This window comes from Pelmatolapia mariae, linkage group LG2 (genome assembly GCF_036321145.2).
Source record: "Pelmatolapia mariae isolate MD_Pm_ZW linkage group LG2, Pm_UMD_F_2, whole genome shotgun sequence".
In the NCBI taxonomy this organism is placed as follows: Eukaryota; Metazoa; Chordata; class Actinopteri; order Cichliformes; family Cichlidae; genus Pelmatolapia; species Pelmatolapia mariae.
This window is the reverse complement of record NC_086228.1, coordinates 25,038,925-25,058,577: the sequence shown is the minus strand read 5'-3', so window position 1 is coordinate 25,058,577 and position 19,653 is coordinate 25,038,925. Positions and strand designations below refer to the sequence as shown.

At 40.0% G+C, this 19,653-nt stretch overlaps 1 protein-coding gene across 5 annotated transcripts in view; it reads left to right on the top strand.

The window, feature by feature from the left end:
- Positions 1 to 9,374, top strand: part of mid2 (midline 2) — a 151,865-nt gene extending 142,491 nt beyond the window's left edge. For all 5 annotated transcript variants that reach the window (XM_063496557.1, XM_063496572.1, XM_063496582.1 and 2 more), the window contains 2 exons: positions 4,282 to 4,489; positions 4,850 to 9,374. In XM_063496557.1, the coding sequence (XP_063352627.1) occupies positions 4,282 to 4,489; positions 4,850 to 5,273 (632 nt within the window). In that variant the 3' untranslated portion in view covers positions 5,274 to 9,374. The remainder of the gene's footprint in view (positions 1 to 4,281; positions 4,490 to 4,849) is intronic.
- Positions 9,375 to 19,653: the final 10,279 nt, after the last annotated feature.

Below are 19,653 nucleotides of genomic sequence, written 5' to 3'. Positions count from 1 at the left end.
TCCAGTTTTTGGAGAAGTTTTGTAGAAAGAGCCAAAAATTGCCCAGGAAGGAGTGAAAAGAGAGGATGTGACACATAAACACTCTCGATGCCAAGAAGTCATGCTGAGCACCTAATACCCATGCAGTGTTATTGGATGTCCCTGTCCGTGTTACATGGCTGCTGCATTTTTAATCTCACCAGTGTACCTCTGTATCTCAGACAGATGAAAGTAGTCAGCACAGCTGGATTCGACGCCACGTCACATATGAACGAGACAATTAGAAGCAAAGCGGTACGCTGCCAGTTGGCAACTTCTAAACAAATGTAAAAACCTGTGAAAGGATACGAGGTTGCGTTATGCTGCTGCTGTGTCAAGAGAGCTCGCTCGGTGTCCCTGATGCTGCTGTTTCTACTGCAGTAATTGTTTAGTTATGCAGTAAAATGGATCTTTCTTTTTTTTTCTATCTCCTTCATTATGGAGGCAACCCAATCTTTCCCTCAGCAAAAATGGAAGCCAGGAAAAAGAAGAAGTGTGGGTGAAATTGACTGAATTGAAATAAAGTCGATTACCCAGATGCTGCCCCACTGCAACTACTTCAGCAAAGACCCAGCAGAATGAAGTTGGAATGAAATTACTTTTTATAAATGCTCCCCCAACAGTTGTCTCTTTTATTTCTCTCCTCTCTTTTTTTTTCCTTGATACAATTTCATTTCTGTGTTTTACAAGGTTCCATTAAAGACTCGCAAGTACGTAACAATGCACAGCTCTGAGGCAGTCTAACGTAGAGCGATTATCTCTGCAGACACAGATATCGCTGAGCATTTCTGCAGAAGCTGAAGGACGCTAATCACAGTTACCGCTTGGATATTACATCCCTGAGATTTGCTGCTCCCCCATCTCGTCTTTATTGTTTTGGCTCTAGAATCTGACACCAATATGCATATTTTTGATCAAGAACTTTATTTGTGTGGGGGCGTGCCCGTGTGGTTTCTAGAGGTAGCTGATATAAGAAGGGTTCTGAACTTTCTTTGAAGTAAACACTCACTTTCTTATTTTGAAACGGTCTTCTTCCTAATGTAGAACTCCACACATGACTTATTTACACCTTTAGGCCAGCAGTACAGCACTCCAGAAGAAATCAAATTTGGCATGTTCTCCAAGTGCTGCTAGCAAATACCAGCACACTCGCTGTGACTCTGGGTCTGTTCATTTCATGGCGGTTCTGCAACATGGAGAAGCTTCAGCGGCGCACTGAGTACTCAAATCTTTAACTTAAATAAAAGAAGAACTGTCACATAGTAGAACATTCTTCACTGCGTGTAGGTTTGTCCGACATTCAGCATTAAGTTAAAGTACTGATGTATGAATAGTAATGTAGAACGGCTTCACAAAATGAAAACGCTAAAGTACAAGTAGCTAAATTTCTGTGTTCAGCACAGAAATGTATTGGGCTCATTTTCACCAGTGACAGACTTATGACTCATTCTGGGAGTAGACATGGCTTGCAGGTGCCTTAAAACAGGAAATGAAAACTTAGGCGGTGGTTACAAGTTGCAGGCGATTTTTTTTTCTTTTCCAAATTTGTAACAGTTTAGTCTCTAAACCTTCCAGCTATTCCACATATTCATGGGTTATTTCAGTTGTACCGTCCATTTTGATAGTTTTATTTGCAGTGAGTTCATGCCAAAAACTCACAGTTTAAGTGCAAACTGATTATTTCAGACTTTGTCCATTTACAAGAATCCTGCTGGCCCCGGTTCAAAACATTTCTTCTTGGCAATTTACTGAACGGCATGTCTGCTTCTTGGAGAGGCTCTAGTTGATGCCTTGTGTACGGGCCTGCTTGTCCTCTACCGTCACGTGCGTCTCCCCTTCCTGAACCTCGGGCCCAGCCTGGGCTCTCAGGAGTCATCCCCTGGAAAGGCATGACAGAGCCCCAGTGTTTGGAAATGGCTGCGCTGGCAGCGATAAGCAGTTCAAAGAAGAGAGCGCATTAATGTAATTGGCTGCCAGCAGCACATTGGCCTCGTCGTCTCATATCCACATGCGGTAACACACACTCACCACGCAGATTATTGGAGAGGGGAGTGTGTGAGAGTGGAGAGAGGATAGGGAGGATGAGAATGAAAGAATGGGGGGAAGAGAGATGAAGGCAAGGGCAGATAGAGAGAGGGGAGGCGGAGTCCGGGTCCTCATTGTGTCGCTCATTAAGCCATGGGAGGCTCAGGGAGGCTGAGAGATGAGATGAGAGGTGTCAGAGTTAAATGTCAGGTCTGGAAGGGATGTGGCTGACTTCCATGAAGCCTACGCACACACACATTGAGAGGTTGAGAGGGGATCCTCTGCCGAATCTTCAGTCTCATATTATCCCCTCAACTTCTCTTCTCCTACTCGCTCCATAGCTCCTCTCTCTCTCTGCCACTCACCTAGTTTTGCCCTCCCAATTTTCCACCCATTACACCCAAATTACTGGTGCCATTGCAAACTGAATTGTTGCAGCCGGGTAGTAACATTTCCACTGAAAAGCCCCAACCGCTACCTATCGTGGTGGAAGTGAAGGCTATTTCCTTCAGCTAATTTCCAAGTCTGTGTGATTGGAGGCACAGAGGAAAATGCCGGGTGGCTTCCTCCACTGTTACGAAATGTTTTCACCAAAGGCTGTGAGAAGCTTTGAAGTTTAGACTCTCGCCCTTGTATCTCAAACATTCTCCTCTTGTGTCTCTCCCTGTGAGTTCTCTGCAAGCACTTCTCACCCCGCTTTCTATTTGTTTTCTTCTTTTGCTGCTCTGGGTTGAAATCTTCCTCTCATTTTATTCTTATTTTTGGTTCTTTCTTCCTTTTATCTTGTGGCATCGCCGGCCTCTTTCACTTCACAAGCTTGAGTGGAAAAAACAATGGCAGACACACAATCAGAAACTAGCAGGTGAACACAGAAGCATTAAAGAGCTGAAAGAGAGAACATTTTAGTAAGAGATGGTGGAGACCAAAACCTGAAGTCCGGACTAAAAACACTGTCAGTTCTGGTTCGTCTCCTAGTTTATTTCTCAGTGGGACCTAAAACAAGGAGGAACTAAAAGATAAAATAGTCAGCCATGATCACTTGATCATGATTGGATCCCTCACCTTGCAATATTTTCATATATTTCCAGTACACTGTGTACCTGAACCATTTTCAAACGTTGCAACATTCACCAGACTTGCACACTTCAACCACTTATTACCAGCTCCACATGGCTAATAAGCTTAAGCAGCATGAGCATATAGCTAACCATTACTCAATCATTACTTAATGCGCCGTATGAAGCCATTTCTCTGCAGTTATTTGCCTTCTTTATTTTCACACAGGATGTTTGCACCAACACTGAACATGTTCTTGATGAAAACAAAAACTGTTACACACAGATACACTGTGTATTTCACCAAAAATCTTGGCTTCCACACCAGTAGCGTGCCTGCAGTTGAGAACAGCAAAGATGAAGCAATCTCTTCATTCTCTGCCTTGGCTGTCACCTAATCCTCCTGATGTGTCTCTCATATAATAATCCCCCTCCTGGTTTGGTTCTGTTTATATCCACGCGCAGAGCTAATGCACTAAACATACAGACGTTCTAGTATGCCGTATCAATCGATAAGTTTGAGGTCCACATTGGTGGAGTTATTACAAATCAAAAATACATTTCCCATAACACCCACATCTCTACAACCAATAAATATATTCATTCATGAGAATAAAGTAAACAAATCAATTTAAGTCAAACAACACCTGAACACTATTTTGAAAGCTGTAGTATAAAATGAGAATGTTATACCTAAAAATGTGCACAGTGAGCTTCTGTATTTGGGTTTTCATTACAGTAATAAGTAACGCTGTATAATAATGTCACACTATTAAGCATTAATAAGGTATTTATAAAGTATTAGCAAGTGCTTAATTCATCATTTATATAAGATTACTCCTCCTTTGTGTATCATTTATAAATACAGATATGTTTATCCCTCTGTTACTGTTACACCATGTACAGCTATCACTGCTAGTAATAATCATAGTCATAAATATAACCATGATATATCTGTATTAAAAATGACATTAGAAATGAGCACTTACCTAAATAACAGTTCGTAGTGTGACATTATTAGAAATTGCTACCCAGTTATAATATTTCAGCATTATCGAGGTAATAATTAAACATCTCAGGTCACATCTTTGTTTGTGTGCCATTCATGAAGATTTGGAATTTAATGATGACGGCATTTTTATTATTACATGCAGTAACAGCACGTAATTATATCTCTTCCCAGGTCAACCTTTCAAGTTGGACCCAAAAACAGCCCACAAGAAGTTACGTCTGTCCAACGACTGCCTGACCATGGAGAAGGACGAGAGCTCGCTGAAGAAGAGCCACACCCCGGAGCGCTTCAGCGGAACAGGCTCCTATGGAGCTGCTGGTAATGTCTTTATTGACAGCGGGTGTCACTACTGGGAGGTGCTACTCGGAGCATCCACATGGTAAGAATCGCACGCACGCACACACAAGTGCATTATATAAGCCTGCAAGGAGGCTTGATAAACTGAAATATCTTTCTTTTGGGAGTTTAAATCTAGGCTGTTACGCAACCTCCCCCACACACACCATACACACACACATACAACAGACACACACCACACACAGTGTATACTCTTATCCTAATTATATTCTTTTCACTAATTGGCTGTGAAGTAGACCTTTTTCATGCACAAAAAACCCAAAGGGGCTACGTGTATCTTGTGTGTCCTCAGCATGAGGTAGCCTGACTGTGTAAGTAAAGTCATTAAGGAGGACACTAGCTTCAGATCAGTAATGTGTTCCAAAATGTGCCTTCCCTGCAGGTATGCCATCGGCGTGGCTTACAAATCAGCCCCGAAAAACGAATGGAGCGGCAAAAACTCATCCTCGTGGGTGTTCTCACGTTGCAACAACAACTTTATGGTGCGGCACGATGGTAAGGAGATGCTGGTGGAGGCGAGTCTGCAGCTGAGGCGGCTGGGTGTCCTGCTGGACTACGACAACAATTCGCTGTCCTTTTACGATGCCATGAATTCCCAGCATATTCACACCTTTGAAATCTCCTTCCTCCTACCTGTTGTACCCACTTTCATGATCTGGAACAAGTCAGTCATGATACTCTCAGGGCTACCTGTCCCCGATTTTGTCGATGGTGTGGCCTCGGATCTTCAAGAGATCCAACAGCAGCAAATGGGGATGTGCCGGCAAGACTCGCCATACTTGACCGGGATGAAGACCTGCCACTGAGTGGTCGTGTGACTGTAAATGCGATTAAAACACTGACACGGTGGCTCATGTTAGCTAGTTACTTTCATATGGGTTTAAAAAGTTGCAAATATGCACAGCAGTCTGGAAAAATGTCAGTCCGGTTAGTTTGTAGCCATCCAATATTTTGCAAATCCATCATCAACGAATGGGAATGAGGTCTTTTGACTGCAGTGACCGCAGTCACTGACAGAGAAAAGCTTTGGTGTCCTGTATTTTCAGGACCATTTAAGGTCTTCCTTTTTTCATCTGTGTTTCACCCCAGGCAGAAGACCAAAGTGAGAATCTTCATGTCAGCCATTTAAAGTTTGAAGGTGCAGCACATGAACAGTGAAACTACTTAACCTGTGGTAGATTATGAGAAAGACAGAAAAGGAAAAGTATACAGAGAAAAATGAATAGAAAACCGATTGATGCTTTCAAAAGTGTTTAACTCGTGGTGCTTTGACCACAGCGGTGGAAAGTGCTGTCCACCGATCCATAATAGTTATCAAACAGGTAGATGGAAAGGTCATAGCAAATGCTTAGAATCACAATTTTTAGCTGTATCGAACCAGTAAGTGAGCCTCCTCATGCCCTGAGTATCAGGGGCACTGTTGTTCCCAAAAAAGCCGATCTTTTAATGTCTTGATTATAAATTACCCTTCTCTCTACGGGGACAGTAAACACAAACCTACCAGCAAATTACCCCACACATCATTTCAGAGCGTCTGGATCCCCCCAGCGTTAGGGTCAAGCAGTCAGGATTTGTCTTTAGTTTATCGTCTGTCTTAGTAGTGTGAAAATTGATGCCACTTTCATGTCTGTTATTACAGCGCAAGCAGCCGAGCTGGCCTTGTAGCATAAATTCTGAAAGCTCCAACTTTCAAGCTGCAGAATGTAACCTACTGTAAGATCATAAAGTGTCTAAAGTGTTTAAATTTCTCTTTTATTACAGATTTAACAAAAGTGTAACGTGTGAATGGGTAAGCTTTTGAAATGCTGCCAGACTGGACTTTTTCTGTCCCCCAAAAAAGGAGCTTTTTTCCTTTGGGGAAGTTTGATTCCTACAAGGTTTACACTAGTACATACATTCTCTGGGAAACGTACAATACCAAGCTTTTTTTTTTAAACCTCTTTGCTTTTATTCAGTCACTTTTTGATTTTCTACATTAATAAAAACAAATAAAAAGCAAAATTATGAACAGATCTTTGCTGATCATATTTTAGCAAATGTGATCTGTGTTAACTGTACGTAATTAAAACACACTACAACTAGAAAACATGTCTGTATCTTACAGTTTCTCCAAATGTGTATGCAGACATCCAATTATAGACATTACAATCTCTAGCTTGGTAGAGTTTTGTATTTACTGCACACAATGGAAAAATAATGCACACCAATAACTGCAAATTCACTGTAAGAAGATTTAAGACTAGGAAAAAAACTACAACTTAAGACAGCGAGTTCAGTAGTATTTTTTTTCTTGGTTGTAAAAGTAACACAGAGCTTAACTGCATATTTTGAGTATAATGATGTATGCTTAAACACATGCCACGTTAGCATCATCTGCACTCCCAAAATGTGACACATTTACAGTGTGATCATACCGATGAAACAAAAACACTTAAACCTCCCGCATCAGTCCAGACACGAGAGTGGTATTCTTTTTCCCACACAGAGACTCTTGATTCTTAAAATGTCCCATTTTTTTTCAGTTTGTCTACTACAGCAGGCTGTACTGCAAGTATTTCCTTGCCGCTGTTCATGTGTTGTGTCCTTAATAGCTATGTGTGGTCACTGCTATAGTCCTTTCCTCGATCTTCCTCCTGGATTTGACCCGTCAGTCTTGTTTTGTATTGACAGGTCACAGCTTCCTTATTTCAGGAAGCGTTAGCGTCGCTCCCGGATTCTTTATTAACAAGATCCCAGGGGGCAGATTTGCATCGTGTGACTACTCGACTTGTATAATAAGAGGTTTATTGATAACTAGAGGAAAAAAAGTGTTATTTATGGGAAAAAAAAGTTTACTTTTATTATTAATCGCAACATATTCATGATGCACTTTTTAATTAACACTAACTCCCCCCTGTGAGTATTGAAATAGATGGAAATGTGTGGCAGGGTTTTAATGGGGAGGGTAAGAGACAATAAGCACTGCTGCTGGTTGTGTTAACTCATCCTATTTTTCTGCTCATATTTTCAAAGTAATTTATGGTGGTTAGCGTGTAAAACATACTGCAGTAAAACCTCTTTTGGTCACACGGAGAACTTTGCAATAAAGAAAAAAGTCACAGCTTTTAAGTTTTGTTTACTGTGCTTTAAACACAACCAGCGACTTGTCCTCCCCATTGCGTTTTTTCAATAGCATACAGTGAAACTATGTTTAGAAAAGGGATATGATTATGATGGTGTTTGTGGGATTTTTATCATGATTATAATGAATAACTAATAGCTGTTTGTTGTTGACTTTTCAGGGAAGGAGGTGGTTAACACTTAAACCTGCTGTCTGTCGCAATGTCATGGCATGATTGTGTTTTCCTCTGTAATTTGTTACCACACACACACACACACCAACACACTCCATGTTCAGTTTAGGTTGGTCTTGTCGTGATAAATGCATGATACATTATAGGATCTCACAGTTCACCGGGTAATTTAAGTAACTCTTTCAAGCTCACCAATTTGTTTTTTTCCCTTTGGAAAGAGGCTCACCTGAACATTTTACAGCAGACCTGACCTCGAAACTCTTTCTGTTCTTGATCACTATTCAAATAGCAGCTGAAGCAGGAAAAAATAGTTTTGCTTTCTGGTTTGGATTTAAAGGCCTAGCGTGGGTGACAGTTTCTCTCTGGTTTGATATTCAAGGAAGCAGGGCTGATTCAGACAATCAAATATGTATCATAGTTTTTGCCGATTTAAGAGGCCGCGTAGCCAGAAAGTCGAGAGAAGCTGTGACAAAGTGACACTGGAGGTTGTGCTTAAAAAAAGATGCAGACTCTTACCCGATTTGACACGAGAAACCTTACGCCTCATTGCCGATTTCACTCCTTTTACTCATCATGAGGTATATAACTGTTGACTGTCTTGCAACATTTCTACTCTGACAGGCTATGATCTCCTTGACTTGAAAACGCAGGCATACCCTGCAAACACACTGTTTTAAATCATTTGCTAGTGACCTTAAAGTTCCTTGATGAGTCAGTTGGGAACGGCAGTGAAAATCGGATCTGCATTATTCACCGAGGGAAACTGAACGGTGCATCAGTTATGAATATTTACTCGAGGTGTTGATTGATAGAGATGTTCCACATGTCAAAGATAACACAGCAGACAAACATAGCAGGGAGCTTACCGAATGTTACCTGACTTCCAGATATCCATTCATCTCGCTGAATAATGTCGGTCGCAGCAACCAAACAGTGTTGATTTGTGATCTGGACCGACAAGCTCAAGTCATCTGTGCAAGTGTGCTTGGCTTGGTCACTGCATGAATATGTGACCTTGCCGCAGGTTCATACTGTAACTCTGTTCTTATCTTCGAGATAGGGTTTCCTGTTGAGTCAAACATATTCTCAATTTTTATTTTTATTTTTTACAATGGGGGGAAAAAAAAACTTCGAAAGCATACAGAAAATGTTCATTGCCATGCATATCAGATCATCTGCAGTGCTCTTTTTTTGTGTCACAAGTCAATACAGTAAAATATATACGGTGAATGATTTTCAATAGCTACCCACTCCTTGTAGTGCAGTGTAATACCCTAGAGACAATGCAATAGATTCTCCTTTCTGCTTTTCTGTTTGTGTAACTTGGGAAATTGTTTTGGTTTTTTTTACAACTCAAAAGAAAGGCACTCCTCTCCTTTTGACATTTGGACCTTAATTTAAAAAAAGAGAGAGAAAAAAACTGAAACAGCACAAAAAGAGCAGTTTTGCCTTCCTGCAATGCTTCCTGTTTCCATAGATATAACAGATATACTTTTAGTCAGAGAGGAATGTAAATCATAGGGGGAAATATATATTATATAAAGTTGTATATTATAACAAATATATATGAACCAATGTTATTTATGTGAATTTAAGTCCAATTAAAAGTCTGATCCCAAAAACTGTTGGAGTCAAGAGTTTCTTTTCAGGTTGTTACTTAAAAATGATGCAACTGCTAAATATAATTTCAAGTATTTACAGAAAAACTGGGATCCAAGAGAGGAGTGAAAAAAAAATTCCAGGGTTGGACAGGGCGATGCTCCTGTCCTTAAGTCTCAAACTGTTCTTTAATCATGTTGATGTTTTAACCAGGTTTACGACACTAGAAAGATTCATAATAAATCTCCCTTTAAGCAGCTTGTGAAACACAAACTGTGGGCCTCTCACGGATCTTACAAACATGTACGGGAATTTAAACTACAACCCACAGCTTTCAAAGAGGCTGAGCCCTGGAACGGTACATGGGATAGTAAGGTTGCCAGGTTGGCAGGTCATCCAGAGCTCAGGGTGGGGTTTGTAGGGCTATACCCTCTTAGCCCTCATCTGCCATCACTGGCACGAGTTACTCACTACAACTAGTACTGTAGTGCATTGGCTCCAGCACTGCCTGCGAGCATGGCACAAACACAAACACTGACCCTGAAAGGATGAACAGCCCGCTCATGTAATTTGCATTTAATTTGCTTTGAGGCAGCAGGAATGCTCTAACAGTGTAATAAGGGAACCAGGGGAATTTCAGCTGGCTGAACGATTCAAAATGTATACCAACATATAAGATGACAGCTGTGGGCCTGTGTGGAGTTTGCATGTTCTCCCCATGTCTGCGTGCGTTCTCTCCAGGTACTCTTGCTTCTTCCCACAGTCCAAAGACATGCCATTAGTGGGGTTAAGTTAAATTGTGATTATAAATTGGCCCTAGGTGTAATTGTGGATGTGAATGGTTGACAACCTGTCAAGGGTGTACCCAACCTTTTGCCCTATGACACCTGAGATAACCCCTGAATTGGAAAAGAACAAGAGAATGGATGGATGGATAGAAGATGACAACATTTGTGAGTCCTAGGTTGCCTTAAAATGGCGTCACACGAGCAGAAACACCAGTGAGTCTTTACATTCTGGCTTCATTATACTGTCATCTACTCACCAGGAAACTTGTAACTGCAGCTTGCACGCTTTGAGGCATGTGGACAAAATCTGCCCCTCGACTGATATACATATAAATACCAGTCAAAGTACACTCAAATGCTTTTGCAGTACCTCTGGTTATAGTATTCAGGCCAAAACTCTGCCCTGATAACACTCACAGACAAACTCACAAAGTGAAAACAAGACCAGACACTCTCTTGCAGCTGCTAAATGTGGTGGTTTAATGCATTCTGCCCTATGACCTTCTCTCTCTACCAAGAACGCCAAAGGACCGCTCTCAGAAACAGTGTAGAAGAGCTTGTTTTGTAAAACAGGAAAAGACTATAATAAGATCCCTGCTTCTCTACATTTCCATTACTATTTAACTAGAAGCTACATGTCGAACCTCATTACCTGATTAACATGATAATGTAGTGCCTAATGTAAATTTGCTTATTGAATAACATAGACAGGCTCAGAGAAATCCAGTTTCAACCTATTACCTCTCCATTATGTCACTGCAACTTCCCGGAAGGTTAGGAGACATTATGATTATAAATATATGCGCACATCTATGCATACGCGGTATTTAATCCTGCGTTATGAATCTATCACATTAGGCCAGGGCTTTTTAAAATCTAGTTTGCCTGTGCACTGATGGATTACAGGGCTCTGTGACGTAACTCCATCCAGGTTAGGCCACAGGTTTAAAGATTGGGGCACTGTCTACCTCTCCGTGTGTGTGACAGATTAGCAAACGGTTAAATGTGATACTCGCTCTGCCTCTGCTCCCTCACACTGCTAGCAAGCAAGCTGTTGGAGCAACCCATAATTACATTTCTAATTGCAGAATAATTAGGACTCCCTGTGTAGCTCGTTAAGTCATTTGTCACTAAAGCCTCTAATGTGGCATACAACAACTCTCTAATTACAAAGAAGGAAAAGTGCACAAGATGGGCAGCATTTCACTACTTGTGGCCTAAGTTTTGTTTGATGCATATTTGTTCATATTTATTATTATTATTATTATTATTATTATTATTAGCTGCTATGACTGTGTTATAACCTAGTAAAACAAACTCTACCAGCAAAAACAGACTCTTCTAATGATAAAATGAAGTAAGAACTCATGTGATTAAGAACCATGCTGCACATTAGAGTGGTTGCTTTCTTTCTTTTCACCTTTAAATTACAGCAAGGTCAAGTAATTTCACTCTACAGAGAACAGTGAAAAAAAAAGATCTTATCAAAAGCAGATGATATACTGCTGTAATGTACCCCCATCTGGCCTTTCAAAAAAGACTGCTTCTCACAGTTCTGTCAGGACTTTTACCAGAACTTAAAAAACAAAACTACAATTGTAATCAACAGTTTTGCAGTAATAATTGGGTAAAGGTGTGGAATGAATTACAGTCAAAATAAGTGCATCTTTTGAACAGATAAAAGAATATAGAAGAAACAGGACAACGTTGAGGTTGCACCCCAGCTCCAGGTAACATCAAGCTCTTAATAAAACTCCAACGAGTCACAAAAATGAACACAGACAGTTTCTTATGGATGCCAAATCCCTAATGCATTTTTGTGGTTAAATAGGACAGATTTTTTCTTCTTCTTTTTTTTTTTTTTTAAATAATAAGCCCAGCAATCAATAGAGCTACACTATTTTTGTTGCTGATCCTACCATACAGTCATAGCTGTTATGAAATCATGTGTTTGCTTACCATTGCTTATTCAAGGCAGTAAACTTGGCAGCTCTATAAACACTACAGATGTATATAAATCAAGCAATGCGCAAACACTGACTCCAACTGTGTCCATCTCCAGTTAGGCGTAATAGCATTGCCTCTATACTCACCAATAACCTAATAAATTCTGCGAACAATAATTAGCTGGGAAATGAATGCAGAATACTAGCAATATTTTATCATCTCTTAAGCTTTTTGATATACAGTTCTTTCCCTATGGGGGAAAGAAACTGGACTAAATGCAAGTGGGGCCTGTCAGCAATATTTGGTCATTTGTCGCCAGTATTAAAATCTGCTATTACCATCACTTAATTCTACCCCCTTGACACAAATCCAGTCAGATTTGTCATGAGCTGTGAACGGCCATCTGTGCGTGTCACTGCAGTTCATATCTGCCAGAACTACAAATGCACAGCTGGATACAGTGAAGTAGAAATATGCATTATGCCCCTGGCACTGTTTTACCCACACACCTGTCCCAGCTGCACCTATACACTACTTACCCGGAATGAAATGACTTTAAAAAAAGAAAGAAGGCCTAATTTCATTACCATCTGCTTAGGAGAAAGACAGACACTTTATTTAGAATCTGGCTTATTTAAACTGTGCAACTGTTAGGCAGAGGCTCCTCTGCTTTCAAATGAGAGACTGCAACAGTGTGTGTGGGAGTGCAACTGTGCATGCAGTCCTGAATGTGTGTGTGCATGCGCACATGTGTGTGTGTAAGCCTACTTGAATGTGGGTGGTTGCACGTGTCTTGTAATAAGGTTGTTTTCTTCCCTTTGCTTCATTTTGAACTACTTAACCTTTGCTTAAGGAAATTCTTCAGAGACTGAGGCTCTTTTTTATTTTCCAGTACATAAATAAATAAAATAAAATCAGATAATAAATCAAAGATAAAACAAACAAAAAAAGGCAGGATCAAAGCAAAGTGTGTGTGTGGGGGGGGGGGGGGGGGGGGGGGGGGGGGGAGTGTTGCCTTTAGACCTGTTGAGCAAGACAGAGGCTGCCTTTACCTTTCCTAAGTGAGGATGAATTAGACCACCATGGAGAAGAGAGCAAAAGCTTGGCTCTCTGCCTGCAGGTTGATGGAGGAGAGCTATGAACTCTGGGAAATGAGGATCTAAACAGAGTGTAGATCACCAAGTCCACTGGCTCTGTCTCTATCAGACACAGCCTCCCTCTCTCTCTCTCTCTCTCTCAGACTTAAACACCAGGACACACTCTAACACTCACACTCCACAGTCAATGTCTAGATTAATCTCTGAGGGAGGAATCAATCAACACACCCGGTGGCATCTCGGAGAGCCCCAGAGGCTTGATGGTCTCGCTGAAAGAGAGTGATATGTCCAGGTGCTTTAGAGACATCTCAGCAGAAATCTCTGCCTTTCCATCTTTCCTCATGAAAATGACAGCGAGTTAGTTTCAAGGAGATATGAAGCTAACACCATGTCATTGACATATGGATGAAGAGCCTGGGGAGAAAATCTAAGGAAAATCCACAATTTCTTTGTACATGTACTATGACAATAAAAGGCTATTCTTGTTTTTCAAGAACAAAAGTCACAAAGTGCTGTACAATAAAAATAAGATACATCTATCAAAACTATATAAATGGATAGAATTTCTTCATTTAATTCATCAACAGCGTCCACTTAAAACCAATGGAAGTGAGTTTCACAACTTTGAACGTCCAAGGTACCACCAACAAGCACGGATCAGCTAACCCCAGAGACCTTGAAGTTGCATATGCATGTAGAAGTTCATTAATACAAGGAGGCAACAGACCATGAAGAGCTCTTAAGTGTTCACCAAAACCTGAACTTAAACTTTATAGGGAGATAATGTGCACTGCACTGCAGCACAATTCTGAAACAAATGAAAGTGATCTAGGAACGTTTGCTAAGGCACAGCAACAACGAATTACAATAATCAAGCTATGATGAAATTAAAACATGTGCGATCATTTCCATTTCAGATTTAGACATAATATATGTGTGTAGATGGTACATTGTAGGGTCAGCACAGCATCATCATCTCACAGCAATGCGAGTTTGCATGTTCTCTTTGTGTCTGTGTGGATTCTATCCAGGGACTCTGGCTTCCTCTGGATAAACACATCAGGTAAATTGGTAACTCTAAAATGACCAATGCCTGTCTCTTTATGTTAATGCTGCAATAGATTGGTAATCACCTCTTGCCTGTTGACATTAGGCATAAACTCCAAGCCAGCCATTACCTGAAGGACAGATCATCTGGCAACATTATGGGATTTGAATGACCTATAAAGCAACAGGTGTTAATTTAACGCTAACCTAACAGAAACGCTGGCTAAGCAGAAGTCTACAAACAACAAGCATGCAGTCTGTCCAAAAAGGAGCATTAAAAGTAAAGTCTTTGACTTCCCAATATAAATATCTCTATTTTACTTGTCCACACTTTAAACACAGAAGTCCCCACCCTGGACGAAGTTTTTCAGCAACCTAAAATGCAGATTTCTGTGTGAACTAAAGGTTAAAATAGAAATATATAGAAAATAGAATAGAAAATGCCCATGTAAGTGAGGACAGGGCCTATAATTGTGTCATTTTCAGTATTTGGCATTTTCAAAAAATGACAAATACTGATATTCCTCAAATGGCCATGCTGCTGGCCTCTAAAGCTGTGTAAACCACATCGATTCAGGCTGATAAAACATCCTAAATCTGCAGCAGATCAGGATGTTTACAGGCGTGGTCAAAAACTAATTTGTAGTAGCAGTTTCCTTATTATTAACCTCTGTAGCAGTGCACGTGGGAAGGCAGGCATCAAGTACATTAAACAGTCTTTAACCTACCAGCTCCCTAGTACAAACCCTCTATGACTACACCAATGTTAGAATAATGTAGGTAATAGTTAGCACAGTCCTGAGTCCTGCTACACAAACTCCTTTGGATAAACCATGTAGAGTATTTCCAGTAGATAGATGTAAAAATGAAAACTTTAGAAAATGCTTTGATTTCTGATTTAATTCCATTGACGTTTACAGGAGGTTTTGTTTGAAAACAGCCAATATTACGAAGCCCCAAATTAAAGATATACAGTCGGCGGATGCACAAAATCACACATGCCAACAAGTGACAAAATCACCAACAAATCAATGGCTGCTGGCTAAATGAGTCACCAACTTTCACATAAAACATTCTGTAATCAAGGATCCATTGTTTAAAAATACAGACAAAAAATCATGTTCCATTATTGTTATAAATACCATGTGCTGTGTGTCAATAATTTATATTTATATTCAGGCATTTCCCTCTCTCTCTGCTGCATTTTTATCTGAATATTAAAAGCATTACCTTTGCAGAGATTTCATGCACCTTGTTTTTCTCCTTTTTAAAAAAAAATTAACACTATGAGTTTATATGAGGAGTTTGGAAAACTATAAAACGATTCAAGTATCAATTACACGTCATTTTGTCAGCTCTGTTTGGTATAAGTGTATCTGTAACAACTACAGGTGGCCCACACTCACAGTTAGAGTGCAGCGTTTTGACCAAGCTGTCTTGAAGATTGAGTGTTTCTATTTGGATGAAACAATTCAGAAGAGGCTTTTGGTTTAGCTAGAGGGGAGAGTGTCTCGGAGGAGCTCTTCATCATCCTCTACAGCCACTTTCACAGGTTAATGAATCAAGAAAATACGCTCAGGACTTTCTTACTTAGGAGCTGGGGGTTGCGGTTTATGGTGCATTTTAAAATTGATAGCGGGAGATAAAAACGCAGTGAAGTCAGTATTTGTGCATGAGCTCCTGTTTTGCAGGGACCGAAACAAGAATAACATTTCACATGGAGCACCAACTGAAAACGTCTGAACCGCACAGATGGTCGGATGATTTAGTGCTCAGAAATGAGATTTGTTGGAACATCTTTTAAAACATCGTAACTATAAGCAGCAAAAAAATAAACTTTTGATGTCCTGCTAGCACATAAACACAGCCTACGTCACTGCATTATGATTGATTATTTAAGCTCCTAATATAAATCCTTCTCCTGGGAGATAGAATAATTAAAAGGAGCCTGATAATTTTGTTTAGTGAACCGTGATGACTCTTTGATCCATGCATATCTGATCTGTGCGCCAAAACAGCCATCACCATTTAAATGATGCTCCATATTATGATTACTATCAAGCCGCCTCTGCTCTTGTCTTCCTTCATCTTTGATATTTATCAATCCATCCTTCATGCTGATGGAAGCCCATTAGCTGCAGATGCTTTCAGGTTGACATGTTGACTTAATAAGCTACATCTCATGATAAAAATAACTGTCCGTGGCACACGTGTCTTTCCCCATCTGCATACAAGATGTTCTCTAATAAGGGTGCGCTGCAAGAGAGGTTGAATAATGAAGCCATACTGACATAAATTTGACACTTCTAGACAATCACCCCCTCGAGGGGTGACTGGGAGGAACAACTCTCCCGGGAAAACTATGCAGTCCCCAGGCAGAACATCACCCAGAAAGCCAGGCGTTCTGAGCTGCTGTTCACTGCATACATATACAATCAATTTTAGAGGTGACCCCCTCGCTCCCAGCGCAGCACTCAGCTGGAGGCTTGTGAGCATCTTAACTGCTACCCAGAGCCTTTAATCATGGACAACTCTGATTTAGAATGAGATTTCTGAACAGATACAAAACTACACATCAACACCTGTTTTTACCACTGTTACTGCCATGGTTTGTGAATAGCTGAAATTAAGCACATATAGTCCAGATTTCAATCAGAAATGCAAAGATATTTGGAGAAGATGCTTTTGGACTGAAAAACACCCTCCATTTCTTTACTGTGTGTTTCACCAGGAAAACGGGGAGAAATGTGAAATTCAAATACAGAATATATAAGACAAAAAGTGGGGAAAGAGTTTGTAAATATTCAATATTTACTATGACCACCTTTATTATTCAACACAGCCTGAACTATCTCGGGCAAGCTTTCTTATAATTTCTGTAAAGTTAGTTCTCCAGGTTTTTTGAAGAGCATTCATTGTGTATTTCTCTTTCCAGATATACTTTTAATGCAGTGGTGATGAGAGGACTTTCAAATACTGTTCATGTGCTGTAGATAGTTTTTAGGCCTACCACTTTTTCCCTGACCCGCCTAGTTTCTTCAGATGTTTTAAGGAGACAATTCACACCTTGCCTTGATATGCTTGATATGCTTTAGATCATAGGTCTTTGGAAATCACCTTGTTAGTGCAAAAATACTAGTATTCTATTCCTGTCAAACTGTGTTATCGTTGGTATTTTCATAGAATTGGCTAAAGAAATGGAAAAATGGAAACAAATTATGTGTTTTTGCACCAGTGTGCTGGTAACAAAATGCCTACAGATACAATTTAAAAAATATATATATATTTTTTGCTCTTGTTTGTTATGTGCACTGGTTCATCCCTGGAGTTGGGTGCCTTTTCTATGCTTGAATGATTCATAGGTGGTTGAAAAAAGAAACAAACACAAAAAAAACAACCCTCTGAAATGGTCAGATAGAAAGACTTGCCTGAAAATGAGTGAAAATTTTGTGACTTTTGCACAGTGGTGAATATTGTAGAATTCCATAAAAGATATCTGATATCTCCTTACACTACTGACGTGTGTTTAATCTCAACGTGAGAAACTGGTGCGAACATTAAACAGACTCAGTGAATAGCTTTGTTTGAACATGACATGGATTTGTTTAACAACAGATGACATATCGAATCTGTCAGAGAGGGGAGGAATAACAGTGTCATCATTTTTCTTTCCATCCTTCTTTACGATGATGTTTTGAGAGGATTTTAATAACTAATTACAATTTTCAAATTGCCAGCGTGTGTGCATTAGAATTTCTTTGACCCATTCGTTTTTTCCATCAAGTATGAGGATTTTCTGGCAGGTTTGATTGCATTTGGACTCAATAATAAGCACTAATATAAAGATTTAGTCATCATAGTAGGGTGTGAATCATAGATCACACAAAAAGACTAAGATTTTTAGAAAACAGCCATGTAAGATTATCCTCTCTATCTCTCGAGCGCATGAACAGCAGGAGATATACTGGGGGAGTAGATATATTGTTATCCTCAGGCAGCAGCGCCCCACACAGCTTTACATCAATATTATCCCATCCACCATAAATGATCTATAAATAACAGAACTTCTCAATGTAATCACAGAGGTTTCCTGACTGTTTTCATCTAATTATTGACTGAGTTAAAAAGAGCTGGACAGACATTTCCTATTACTGTGCACTAGATTGTAGGGATCTACTGTACTATAATAATATAAAGCACACTACATGTGGAGAAACAGCCAGCAGGTCTCATATGCTTTAGTTGGCTTTGAACCAGTTCTAAATCTGCCATCCTCTCCACTTGCGGGGTGAAGAACTTGCCTCTTTTCTCAGTAAGCTGACATTTCACCACAGCCAAAAGTTAAATGTCGCCATGTGAGGCATACAACTGTGTCATGAATCTAATGCAGCTCAAGCTCTGGCAGAACTGTAGATTTGTCCACTGCAGTGCATTTCTGTACAGAAAGACTGAAATATGGAGTGACTGAATAAATGTAGAGGACTTCAATTAATTTAATTAATGGACGTCAGTATAGACAGATGAATTGATGCGTACAGTAAGCACAGAGGTTTAATCGGTGGTTGGGTATAGAAATAGCCATTTAAGTGGTAATGTACCATGATTAAACGCCTGTTGTACGCTTCTCATATTTTATGGTTCTTGATTTGTAAGGGACTTAATATGTTTCTCGTGAGACAGTTGTAAGGTGTGTAAAAATAATCTAATGGGCATACACTCAGTTTAGCAAAATAATGTTCAGCTTTAACCATACACATTCAGTATCTGCCCTTTTCCACACTGAGAAAACAATACTACCTAATTTCAAACACTGAAGTGAGGTTGTGTTTCTCCCGCACGTTTAGGTAATGCTCTCTCTGATTCTCACTTTTCGAGGCTTAGCAGAGCGTTTGGTTTTGTTCAACCAACATCGCGCCGTTAAGCCCAGCTGCATCCCATCAGTTTGCTACACTGCTCGTCTTGTCAGATCTTGCTTAGCACTCTGGAGGTCTCAGAAACCCTGCTTTGTTCTAACTGCAGATGGTTGATTGAGAATTCTGTGGTTGGTTTTGTTGGATCGTCCACAGCAGCCGGAAGAAGAGACATTCGACAAAAGTACATAATGACGGAAACAATATGAAAGCACTGCAAACATTCAAAGACTCACTTCCCTTTTAGCTAAAAAACCATGTAAGAATCCACTTTAAATATTTAAACTTCATCCTTTTGGACCTCGTGATCAAAGTTTGATCGTGAGCACGTTAAGTAAGAACAATGCTTTCAACAACATACTAAGTATATAAACAAACTTGCGAGCAATGTGGTCCATAATAGAAACTGACATTAAAAGTAAATCCATAGTTCTGCATAAAATCTACATCATAGTTACACAGCAGCTGCATAGCTTATTGCACACCCTTCAGCATAGCCTGTGGT